Source organism: Raphanus sativus, chromosome 3 (genome assembly GCF_000801105.2).
Source record: "Raphanus sativus cultivar WK10039 chromosome 3, ASM80110v3, whole genome shotgun sequence".
Taxonomy (NCBI): Eukaryota; Viridiplantae; Streptophyta; class Magnoliopsida; order Brassicales; family Brassicaceae; genus Raphanus; species Raphanus sativus.
Genome location: NC_079513.1, coordinates 2,560,858 through 2,573,208, shown reverse-complemented (window position 1 = coordinate 2,573,208; position 12,351 = coordinate 2,560,858). Strand labels below are relative to the sequence as shown.

General features: G+C 36.7%; 1 protein-coding gene across 1 annotated transcript; it reads right to left on the bottom strand.

Annotated features, from left to right (window-relative positions):
- LOC130509847 (uncharacterized) lies at positions 1 to 876 on the bottom strand. The gene is made up of 3 exons (XM_057006104.1): positions 554 to 876; positions 257 to 360; positions 1 to 147 (listed from the first exon to the last, which is right to left on the bottom strand). The coding sequence occupies exons 1-3, from the start codon at positions 730 to 732 to the stop codon at positions 86 to 88; spliced, it is 345 nt and encodes a 114-aa protein (XP_056862084.1). The 5' UTR covers positions 733 to 876; the 3' UTR covers positions 1 to 85.
- Between the last annotated feature and the right edge of the window lie 11,475 nt (positions 877 to 12,351).

Sequence of the window (12,351 nt, the reverse complement as noted above, 5' to 3'; positions counted from 1 at the left end):
TCCTGCATAAACCACCACCAAATGTAACTGATTCCATAGAGTTAACTATTACCTTTTGCTTTACTCTCAAACTATGTAGGTCTCATTAGGGAGGTGTCAGAACCAGATGCGGAAAGGACAAACGAAAATTAGAAACCAGGCCCAGTCCTGAAACAAATCAGCAACAATCCATGGACAGAAAAGTTAAATCCGGTAAGTATGAACTATGACTCAAAATCATATGAGAGTTATACAGAAGAAGAGTAACCACAAAAACCTGATATTAAGTGACCAAAGCAAACGAGAAGTTCCCTGGGAAACAAATTCCTCACAAGGAAAAAGTTCGTTAGGATAGAGGGATCATCATCAGAAAGCTGAAAACTAAATACAAGAAAACAAACGAGGAAGATAGTACTAAACATGAACAATTAAACAAACATCAAAAGTTCCTCTGTGCCCTTAAACAAAGGAAAAAGAATCAAGCAAAGTCAATTTTCATCATCATGAGAACACAATGACAATATATGATCTTTGGTGAAGTTCAATGTCCATTAGGAACGCCAAATGACTTTACCTGAAATCCACAGAAAATAATCCCATGTAAAATAAGATGATAGGACATCCCACATGCAAGATATTAAACAAGTACGACAGGAACTGTTTCTGCGTCCTTCTACAAGATTGCTGCATCAGCTGAAAATTTGATAGTTGGTAGAATTTGTTACATGATCCTCTAATATTCTTAAACATCATATTGTCTTCATGCAACAAAATGAGATAGTTACAGATCTGCTCATCTCTAAAATCATATTTCAGATTCTTCCCTCCGAATTAATACAGCATGAAAACAAGTGAAGTGACAAATAAAAAACAGTACCTGGATACACAACAAGTAAAAACATACCTTGTAGAAGAAAAACTTGACTGCGAATGGTTTCATGAAAAATCCTCAACAAGCATCTATTGACCTGCAGAACACCACCAGTCTAGGAAAAAAATAAGGCGACAAGGAAACAGATCAATGAGACAAGAGCAGAGGCTTACACACCCGGTGGCTGCAATAAGCAGAGGTTTTGATTAAAGTATTGTGATAACAGAAAGCTATCTTTCGACTCAAAGAAATCACAAGGGACTCATTGCTAAATAACAAACAGTACCTGAATACACAATAAGTAAAAACATATCTGGTTAAAGGAAAACTTGAATACGAATAATTTTCATGAGAACTACCTCAATAATCATAACATCAGACTGGGACGAAAATAAAGCGACAAAAAAACATTTGTCACTAAAAACAGAGCAGGGCAAAGCTTACATTCTAGATGGCTGAAATTATAAACCTATCTTTGTTTGTATTGTGACACATTTAACAGAAAGCTATCTTTCGACTCCAAGAAAGTCGCAAGGCAGCTTGTATCTTTCGACGCATATTCAGCATACCTAGAATGAAAGGATGTAAACCATGTAAAGATAAGCCATATAAAGCATGAAATAAAAAACACTTCAACATATAAAGCCATCCCTGACGTGAATAAACATAAATGATAAAAAAAAACTCTTTGCTGTCAGACTGTAACCTGTGAAACCAGAAAGGCTTCTACGTACCATACCTGATGTGCTGACAACTTACAAAGAGACGATGGGCATATATAAACAAAAGAAACTCCTAGTTCAAACAGTATTATAGGTATCAGTACTTGATGCATTGACAACATATAACAAAGAGACGTTATACATAAATTAACCAAAACAACTTAGAGATTAAAAAAAATGTACGTAAGTTTATCAAACCTAATCACTGGTGAAAGAATTCTGCGCAGTCGTTGGCAAATGAAACTAGCTCCCCAAAAAGTTACCTATTACAGAGCTTCTCAGTTCTCATCTTTCGCTAGAAGTGAATATACCGCAAAAGAAACAAGTGATGTGATTGATAAATAGTACAATAAGTCAACTCATACCAAGCGAAAGAAAAAGGTGTATGTATGCGAGGTAACCAGAAAGTTACAAACCCTCTTGACTCACCTGCAATGCAACCAATAAAGTTTCTCTTGTTTATCAGGGTATCCAACATCAACTAATTTGAAATAAAAATAAAAACGATGGAGATAGGAAACCCATGAACAGTGAAATCGCAAATGAACATAAGTTTATCAAACCTAATCACTGGTGAGAGCTATCCACTGAAGAGGCAACCATCAGAGACCAGAAACTTCCGTCTCCTGCATCATCCACTGTGAATAACACAAGTAATCAACATAAACAGAAAACCGACAAATGTAATTTGAACCAGAAAAAGGGAAAAGTTACTTAGAGATCAGACAATGAATGTTGCTCTTCAGAACATGTCGCATTCCGATGAGATCGTCAAGACACTTCGTTGATCCCGAAAAAAATTATAGAACACAGATCAAGTAAAGATAAATGGCATGTTGAAATAAGAAATAAATGTGTTATTTACTTCTTGAATTAGATCAAGCAACGGCTCTGCATGATTATTTCCAAAACCTGTCTCGGTAAAGAAGTTATCAGTACTGTAGTCACTTTGACAAGGCATAGAAATGGAAACCTAATTTCTGAGGGACGTTTACAAACGAGAAGATAGCTCAACAGTTTGGGGAAAGAAAAAAATTAACTACCTAACAAGAAAGTGATAGTCAGAGACTCAACGAGTACCGGAGAATTAGCACATATTGAAGCGGCGGCTATACCAAGCTGGCTTCCAATGGTACTGTCCTTGTTTACACCATGGCTGTCTTTTCATTCAGAACCTCGCTCGAAGCAACCAGTTCGAAACCAAAAACATCAGTTATTCTACACAAATACAACTACGGCCAACTGTAGACAACAAAGTATATTGAAAACAAGTAAAGACAAAACTCAAAAAGAACCTTATATATCAAGACTGGGAGGGAAACCATAGGAGCCTAAAGACATATCTTGTACCCTTGAAATCTAAAGGAAACACACACAATCAGTCAGGGGTAACTTGAGTTAGAAGAAAAGAGAAGGACATCTAATTGACCTGCAGAACATAGGAATCAAACCTTTGAAGATTCCCGTGGCTACAAAATTCTGAAACTTTGGTGCTCCTGCAAGTCACACGATGTGTCTTCAGGAAAAAAAAACATAAAACATTTCACATAAACAGTAAAGAACACATTCATGGAGGAATCAAAATTTGCAAACCACCATAGTGTTAATGATCCGAGTAAAAGGATCATCAAACGTGCAGAGCATAGCTTTGATATTTTCTTGGATCGACTAATGTTTCTAATCAGTTATACTTATGTAAGAACTAGATCGTAGTTGCATGATCATGTAAGAAAATTAATGAATCAAGAGATCCTAGCAAACCTAATCACTGGTGAAAGAATTTCTTCAAACTCGTTGGCAAATGAAACTAGAAAGTTACAAACCATTTTGACTCGCCTGCAATGCAACCAATAAAGTTTCTCTTATTTATCAGGATATCCAACATCAACTAACTTGAAATAAAAATAAGAACGATGGAGATAGGAAACACCTGAACAGCGAAATCGCCAAAAGGAGAAAGGCTGAGAACTATCCACTGAAGAGGCAACCATCAGAGACATCATTCACTGTGAATAACACAAGTAATCAACATAAACAGAAAACCAACAGATGCAATTTGAACAAGAAAAAGGTCAAAAGTAACTTAGAGATCAGACAATGAATATTGCTCTTCAGAACCTGTCGCATTCCAATGAGATCGTCAAGACACGTCGTTGATCCCGAAAAAGATTATAGAACACAGATCAAGTAAAGATAAATGGCATGATGAAATAAGAAATAAGTGTGTTATTTACTTCTTGAATTAGATCAAGCAATGGCTCTGCATAATGATTTCCAAAACCTGTCTCAGTAAAAGAAAATAGTGAAAAAATAGATTTCCAAAACCTTTGTATCTTTAATATTACCTCATACCGCTGTAAAACCATAAGGCGTCAAAACCAAATTTTGTACCCTTGTAATAAAGGAAGAAAAAGAAACACATGATATTATAATCAATCCGAGTGCAAAGTTGAGTTAGACAAAAAGGAGATCTAACTGAGGCTCATTAACAAAGGAAGAATAGATGACTAAAATCAGCGCCAAGCAAACCTTTAAGTACATAACAGAGCAGGGGATGTAGAACTTGTACCTTTTTGCATATTCTTAAACATCTTATTGTCTCCATGCCCGAACATGAAACAAGTACAGACAACCATACAGACATGTGATGTAACTTCACCGCTAAAAGAGAGTGGTAACTCGATCAGTCACAAATGACAACCTATAAGAAAGACATGTCTTAAACCAAGAAATCCAGTGAGATTTTCAGGAAACCAAGTCCTGATACTGACAAGTAAATCGATGACCATTTAAACCTCTTCAAAAACTGCATAAACTATACTAGAGCTCTATTGTGGACTGTCTCAAAGCTTCATCCTAGAAACTACATCAGTTAAAGAAATATATAAATGTGTGTTGTACATCTTTAATTAGGTCAAGCAATGGCTCTGCGTGATGATTTATAAGGGAAGGTAGATAAAATAAAACCTGCCTCAGAAAAAAAAATAGGTTTATTAACTTTGTTAATCTGACTGTGAGTATAATGCGTAATGCTGTTGATGAAGAAAATCTTAAAGCACAATAAGAGACGAGAAAAACCGTACCTTGTAGAACAGAATGAAGTTGCATAGGAGAAAAGAATCAGATATCACAAAAGCTTCCACATGAAACCTCCCTCTTAGACTCGCAAGGATCAAAATCAAGGAGAGTAACATCAAGTTAAAAATAAAAAACTTAAACCGCCAATCAGATATGGGTGACAGCTGAGGCCCTCCACTTAGCTTGAACTTTCAATACAGATAAACAACAAATGGCTTTTATACAGTAAGCAGTATATGCCATCGTTTGCTGCAACCTAGAATCCCAATCAATCTGCACAATTATAAACTTTCCTTAGAGTCAATTATTCTATAACTTGATCGATCAAAAATTAATGAATTATCATAAAATCGATCCAATACATCAACCGTGAGGAGTAGCCATGATTGTATATTTCATCCCTTTGCAACAAGAACCTGCAAAGAGGCGCAAAAACACACAGTGAAAGTGAGCATTACATCGAACATGTTAAGAACAACATAAACCTAATTTCTCAAAGACGTTTAAAAACAGAGAACGGGGGAAACACCGATAGTCTCAGCAGATCGAATTGAAAACGACGACGGATGGATGGATAGTAACTTCATTCCACATGAGCGGTGACAACGATCGATCTACAATTAGACTCCGAAACTCCAATCTCCTTTTATAAACACACACGTAACAAATCCACGATTTGTAATTTAGGAACAAAAATCAGAAACGACGTACGTGCTCGAAACAATGATTGATCGATCGAAAGCAGCCTCTCTGAAACTTCTTCATGCTGACAATTTTAAAAAAAAAAAAAAATCAACGGAAAGCAAACCAATTACGTTTGAATGTGGAGAAAAGTCACCTCCGACGCTTTTTGTTATAGAAACTTCTCAACGGTTATGTTAATCAAGTCGGTGATTACTTTTGTCTACGTGGCATATGCGTGTACTTCTCTGACTTTTTTTTACCGTTGGGCTTCATACTAATCTAACACGTGTCCATTGCTGATTAGTACAGGAAGAAACATTTTTTTTTTGGTAAAAGTAAAAATTATAAAATTCCATAACACTACCACAATCGAATGGTATGTCGATGTAGCACTTTAGGATCGAATCCACAGAGACCAACTCTTACACTTTATTTCTATTGGATCAAAATCAAGCTAAGACAAATATGGGGCTTTGATTTAAGTAGTGACGTGCAAGTAAAGTAAATGATTACAAAGAGTAAATTCAAATTAAAGAGAAGCCAGTCTAGGGTTACTTCATCGGGTGCTAAAACTTGTGAGCTAAACAATTATTCAAGTGCTAATAAGAACAGTCTAGAACTCGGATCACTCAAGTAGAACAGTCCACTGTCGTAGTACTGCTCTCTATGCTGATCGATCTCACCGTCTAACTGTCGTTGAGGTGAGAAGCGATCGCAAGCAATAGAGATCAGGTCCGATAGGTTCACAAAACACCCTAATATCTACTTTCGCTGATTAGGGATGCAATGCTCATTCAAAACAGATCTAGCAACCTATTACACGGTTAATGAACAGGTTAAATCTATGATCTAACATTAAGCGGCCAGTTTAATGCAAGCAATAAGAATAGTTATGAATGAAGACAATCAATGGATTCACTTATCTATGTTTAGCTCACGAAATCAACACCCTAGAACCCTAGACAAGCTAGCCGACTACTCAGCCATGACACAAGAAAAGACAAGCATCAATACTGAATAATACTGCATAAAATAACAGAAACAAAAGATAGGGTTCAGGGGTTCTTCTCTATGGAGAGAGATAGCCTTCTCCCTTTACAAAGTAGCAAATCTCAAAGTAAAAAGCTCTAGAGTCTGTTTCTTTATGAAAAGTAGCGTAGAATGATGTAGAAAAATAGAAAAAGAAGTTATATCAAAAGCCACAGGCGGCCAGAGAGAAAAAGAGGATAATTAGAGCAAATCCCGAGATGTTGTATTTTCCTTATTCGTCGGGAACAACCGCGGGATCACTCCGTCTGCTTGTTCCGCTTGATCGGGAACAGTCATCAGACTGTTCTGCGTGAAAATCACCAAACTGCACTGTTTTCTGCTTCTTTTGTTCCAGCAGGTCCATCTCCCATCCAGTGCAACTCCAGACCTGTAATGACTCGAAAAGGACTAGAAAGACTCGATAAAGACTTGAAAACCAATTAGAAAACATATATACAATGATGTATAAAACACCATATATCAGTTCTTCACCTCTACGGATGAAGAGAGCTGTTCCACGCTGATGCACATCCTTGAGCAGTACAGGACCTCTTCCGGACAACTAATCAATACTTCCAAATCCTCTATATATTTCTCTGCTAAGACCCTGCAGGTAATACGGGAACGTGTTAAACTACACCTCGAGATTGAGAAGGAAGGTGGGGTAGGAAAGTATCTTGGTTTACCCGAGCACCTCGGTCGCCGGAAGAAGGACCTTTTACGGAAATTGTGGAACGCATAAAGAGAAAAGCGGCTTCCTGGGCTTCACGACAACTCTCTAGTGCTGGGAAGATAGTAATGTTGAAAGCCGTTCTTACAGCAATCCCATCTTATGCTATGACATGCTTCCTGATTCCCGTAAGCTTGTGCTCCAGAATCCAGTCGGCCCTCACTCGATTCTTTTGGGATTCGTCACCAGACAAGAAAAAGATGTGTTGGATTTCATGGGAGAGAATCACATCGCCAAAAGCTTTGGGGGGACTAGGGGTCCTAGACATTCAAGCTTTCAACACTGCCCTACTCGCCAAACAAGTTTGGAGAATTATTAATAAACCCGACTGTCTTTTATCCCGTGTGCTCAAGGGAAAATACTGCACTAAGAAAGGGTTTCTACAAGTCGAACTATCCAAGGCTTCATCTCATGGCTGGAGAAGCATTGTGGCGGGGAGAGATCTGCTCATCACTAACCTGAGCAAAGTAATCGGAGATGGGGAAACTACACGAGTCTGGAAGGACCCACGGATCAGCACCACTACACCTCTCATTCCGATCGGTCCTCCCAAGGAAGCAGACGCCGATCTTGTTGTAGCGGATTTTCTCTGCAGAGATACTAGAGAATGGAATGTACCGAAGATCAACGACACTGTGCCTCATCTGCTACAGGATATATTACGCATAAACCCGAGTCTAACGGGCTCATCTGATTCTTATGCTTGGTTGGCGTCAAAATCAGGTGAATATACTGCCAAATCTGGGTATTTTGTTGCTGCTGCCAGGGAACATTTAGCCACCAGTACTGTCTCGACAGCACAACAAACTGAAGCAGAGGAGCTGTATAAAACGATTTGGTCTAGAAAAGTATCACCTAAGATCCAAGTGTTCCTGTGGAAAATCACTCAAGGGGCTCTGCCTTTGGGCGAAAATCTAGCGAAGCGAGGCCTTCTTCTGAATACTTCTTGTCGCCACTGTGGAGAGTTGGAAACAGCATATCACATTTTCCTCCACTGCAGTTTTACCTGTCAGGTGTGGACAGAGTTCTTATGGGCACATGACTTCAACCCATCGGAAACACTATCATTTGCAACAGCTCTCATATCTTCTGCTCGGGTCACTAACCTCCCTCCGCTAGGAGTAACTGGAGCACTTTTCCCTTGGATCTGCAGGGGGTTATGAACAGCCAGAAACAACCTCCTCTTCGAAAATAGGAAGTTCTCTCCATCTGAAATCCTAGCACGAGCCATCATCAATGCACGAGACTGGAACCAAGCCCAGATCACTACAACAGGTACTCAAGGCGGTAGGACTACATCATCTTCTTTCGGTCAACCCCGCCATTCTATAGGTATCGCTTGCTTCACGGATGCAGCCTGGTTAGTTTCAACGAACAAAGCAGGTTGCGGGTGGTGTTTCTCCATCCCAAATGTGCATCCTTCCCTGCAGGGAACCAAGACCTTCTAGTTCGTCTCCTCATCACTCATGGCTGAAGCTCTAGTGGTTCGATGGGCTCTCCTCCATGCTCGCGAAGCGGGAATCACATAAATCTGCATCAAAACAGATTGTCAGGCACTAATTGCTATCCTCTCTTCGAATCGTCACCCGGCGAATCTACACGGAATCTCTCGGGACATCGAAGCCTTATCTACTTGTTTTTTTTTGCATTTCGTTTATTTACATTTCGAGAAACCTGAACTTTGTTGTGGATTCTCTTGCTAAGTCTGCCTTGTATTCTGCACCCATCAACTAGCTTGATGGGAAATTTTTTATCTAAGTAAATATCCAGTATTAAAAAAAAAAGGAACTGAAGTGGTGGTTACAAAATATACAGAATAAATATAGTTTTTGAAATGTAACTAGATTTCATTAAATTGGACCTAACATTTAATCAATTGGACATGATTGTGTTTTAATAGACTAGATTAGATTCTGATATGCCATTTCAAAGGGCGGGTATATGTTTTTGTTTTAATTTTCTTAAAAAATTTTAATTTTATATTTGAATTTTTTTGTAATCATATTTGTGTTTAATATTAATTTTATTTAATATAATTTTTAGTAACTGTTAAATATGTCAAGTTGCATAACTATATACTTGTGCCATATGCATTTCATAAATTATTTTTAAACTTTATTCCTAATATTTGCAATATGTTATATTTTCTTTGTAGTAACCTAACATAATTAGTCAAATTTTTGTACCCAAAAAACCGACTCATAATTGACCCGTAAATCAAAGTCTCATATTCTATTAGATCTTACCTATATATTCGAACCAGGGCCGTCTCAAACTTTTCACAGACCCTGTTCAAAAAAAAAAGATCTCTTTTAACAATCTGAAATATTTTTAATTTTTTTACAAAATATCATTATAATATAAAATAAATACATCAATTTAATTATTTATAATCTAAACAACACTAATTTTTTAGTTGTTAATGCAAAATCATTGACCAAATAACTGAACATGACTTGTAAAATCGTCTAGGAAGTCTTCTATTTTAATTTCACGCTAAAAATATTTAGTTTTTCGCTAAAAATATAATCTCTAAACATAATCCCTAAACTAAATTAACTAACTAAACACTTTATAAAATCAAATTATACTTAAAAGTGTTTACTATACAAATAAATAAACACATATAGATAAAAAAAAAAAATTTTACAAAAAACATTTAAGTTTTCCAAAATCTAACCCTAAAAATATATACAATACAACAACATATGTTGTCAAACCCTAAACCAAAGAATATCATGATTAACTACTTTCACTCATCTATGCTAGAAACTGTTCGATTTTGTTATATCTTAATTTACATCACTTAATATTGTTTATAATTACAAGATATTAACTTTTCACTTGTCAAAATATTTTTTTTTAAATTTAAATTATTTTAAAAATTAACTACCCCAGACGACTTACCTGGAAGTCTTCTAGATGACTTACAAAATCTCAGAAGACTTAGACGGCTTAAGGCGGCTATATTCATAAAAATAAGTTTTGTTTTTTTTGTTTGGTCACAAGAGTTAAGAGGCTAAATGTAATTTCCCGAGGCTTTTATGTTAGTTTTCCATTTTATTCAAGTTTGGGTATAATTTTGTATTTAAAATCAGATGTGTCCTCGAATCAAATTATTTTTCCAACATGTTTGAAGCTAAATTCAAAATTGTGCGTACTCATATAGTAATGAACTATAAACGATAAACGACAAAGAAAACGATATGTGCTTAATCCACTTTTATCAGTTTGATCATAAGCTATAACATGATAAGAGCATTTGTAACAATGATCCTTAGAACAATTTTTTTAAAAAATATCATAAAATTATGTGGGTCCCACTTTATCTATGTTTTTGTGCCAACAAAAGCTCATAAAATCTCTATCTAAGGATTCGATTTGCTGAACCTCTAAACTATTCGCGGGCTCCACTAATACGTAATGATCTGTGATTAGTTAGTTTTTTTTCTTTTAAATTCAAAAAAAGAATAATAAAATAATCATAATTATTATTTCTAAAAATTTGTGATTTGATGTCCTAAAGCAAAGAAAGAAAGTATAGGTTAACGTCAACCAAACAAGAAATTAAGGGGGGGTGTATTCAACCGAGAGTTTTAAGTGATTTGTATTAAAATGACAAATCCGATGTTATTCAAACATGAATTTTAAAAACTCATTTAAAATTCACTGTTATTGAACTTGACATTTCGTAAAGTACTCCTGAATCCACTGTTATTAAAAATATTTTAAGTTGTGGAGTTTTAAAATTTTGAGGTGATTTTAGGGTGTTTAGGTGGAGTTTCTTAGTTAAAAAAATTAAAACTTAAATCTCATGGTTTTAGGTGATATTCTAGAGTAGTTTAACAAAAATCACCTAAATCTCTGCAATTTATTAAAATCATCTAAAACTCCTTTAAAAATCAAATCACATCAAATGTTAAATTGAATACACCCTCTTAAGTCAACGAAAAAGAGCTAATGTGTTTTAAAGTTGATCAAAGAACCGACAAGATCGTGAAGGACGAATGAGTTGTGTGTGTGTGGCCATGTTCGGTCTTACAGCCTTTTCCAGTTTCTGTCTCTCACAACTACACATTTTCCATTATTACATCAAATTCATACTATTAAATTGAGTTGAAAATTACATATAGGAAAAAAAGAGAAATGGCGTCGTAACGCGTTATAAAAAAAAGAGTAGTATTTTCCCTTGTCATAGCCAGGATGTCGAGAGTATTACGTCTTTTTCTTCGACCATTATGTAAGTGGCCAAATGTCTGGGCAACATATACATTGATTAAGCTCGAAGTGAAACTTCTTAACACCTTTAGAATTTTCGTTCAGACTTCGAGATATCCGTCACTGCTTTGCTTTTTGTTTTTCACATGATGCTTTGCTGGTCGACGAACTAGACTAGTTGACTCGGGACTAAACTAACTTGGTTTATCATTCATAAATTTTGACATGACATAATGCATATAAAAGAACGTTTGGCTTCAAGTAGATGTATAAAGGGAATAATAATGATATTTTTGGTAATTATGAGTCAATAAGGCTCATGTGTCGCATTGTAAGTAACGTACGGGCTGATATGTTGGACAAGATTTACTTATGAATGGTATATCTTTACGTTTGAATTTTTCTTGTAAACTCCATTACTAAAACGATATTATAACATCCCGAGTTGTGATATGTGAAAAGGTTTAAGAGAATTGATTTGGCTATCTATATCACCAAAGTTGACTTACCTTTTCTGGAGCACATCCTGAAAGAACTCCAGAGTTAAGCGTGTTTGAGCTGGAATAGTGGAAGGATGGGTGACCTATCGGGAAGTGATTCGCGATAGCGTGTAAGTGAGGCCAAAGCACGGGGAAAGGTCATGTGGTGATTGCAGGGTCAGTAAACAATGATTTCGAGCCTTGGAAAAATTAACGACCGACCGTCGGATGGGATGGGGCCCACAGGCTGAGAGAGCGGGCTTGGGTGGCCCATTAGCCGTGGGCGGTCGGGGCGTTACAAGTGGTATCAGAGCTGGTTAGCCGTCTCAGTTCTGGCCTGAGAGGCGTCTTGAGACATGTCGTGGGGCGCAACAAGGACGTTGCGTTCTTTGAGAGGGGATGAGTTGTAACATCCCGAGTTGTGATATGTGAAAAGGCTTAAGAGAATTGATTTGGCTACCTATATCACCAAAGTTGACTTACCTTTTCTGGAGCACATCCTGAAAGAACTCCAGAGTTAAGCGTGCTTGAGCTAGAGTAGTGGAAGGATGGGTGACCTAT

Coding starts and splice junctions, on each gene's coding strand:
- LOC130509847 (XM_057006104.1), bottom strand. CDS start 732: ATGATGTTTAAGAATATTAGAGGATCATGTAACAAATTCTACCAACTA. Junction 361..553: donor TTATTTTCTGTGGATTTCAG/GTAAAGTCATTT, acceptor TCTTGTATTTAG/TTTTCAGCTTTCTGATGATG. Junction 148..256: donor CTTTGGTCACTTAATATCAG/GTTTTTGTGGTT, acceptor GATTTGTTTCAG/GACTGGGCCTGGTTTCTAAT.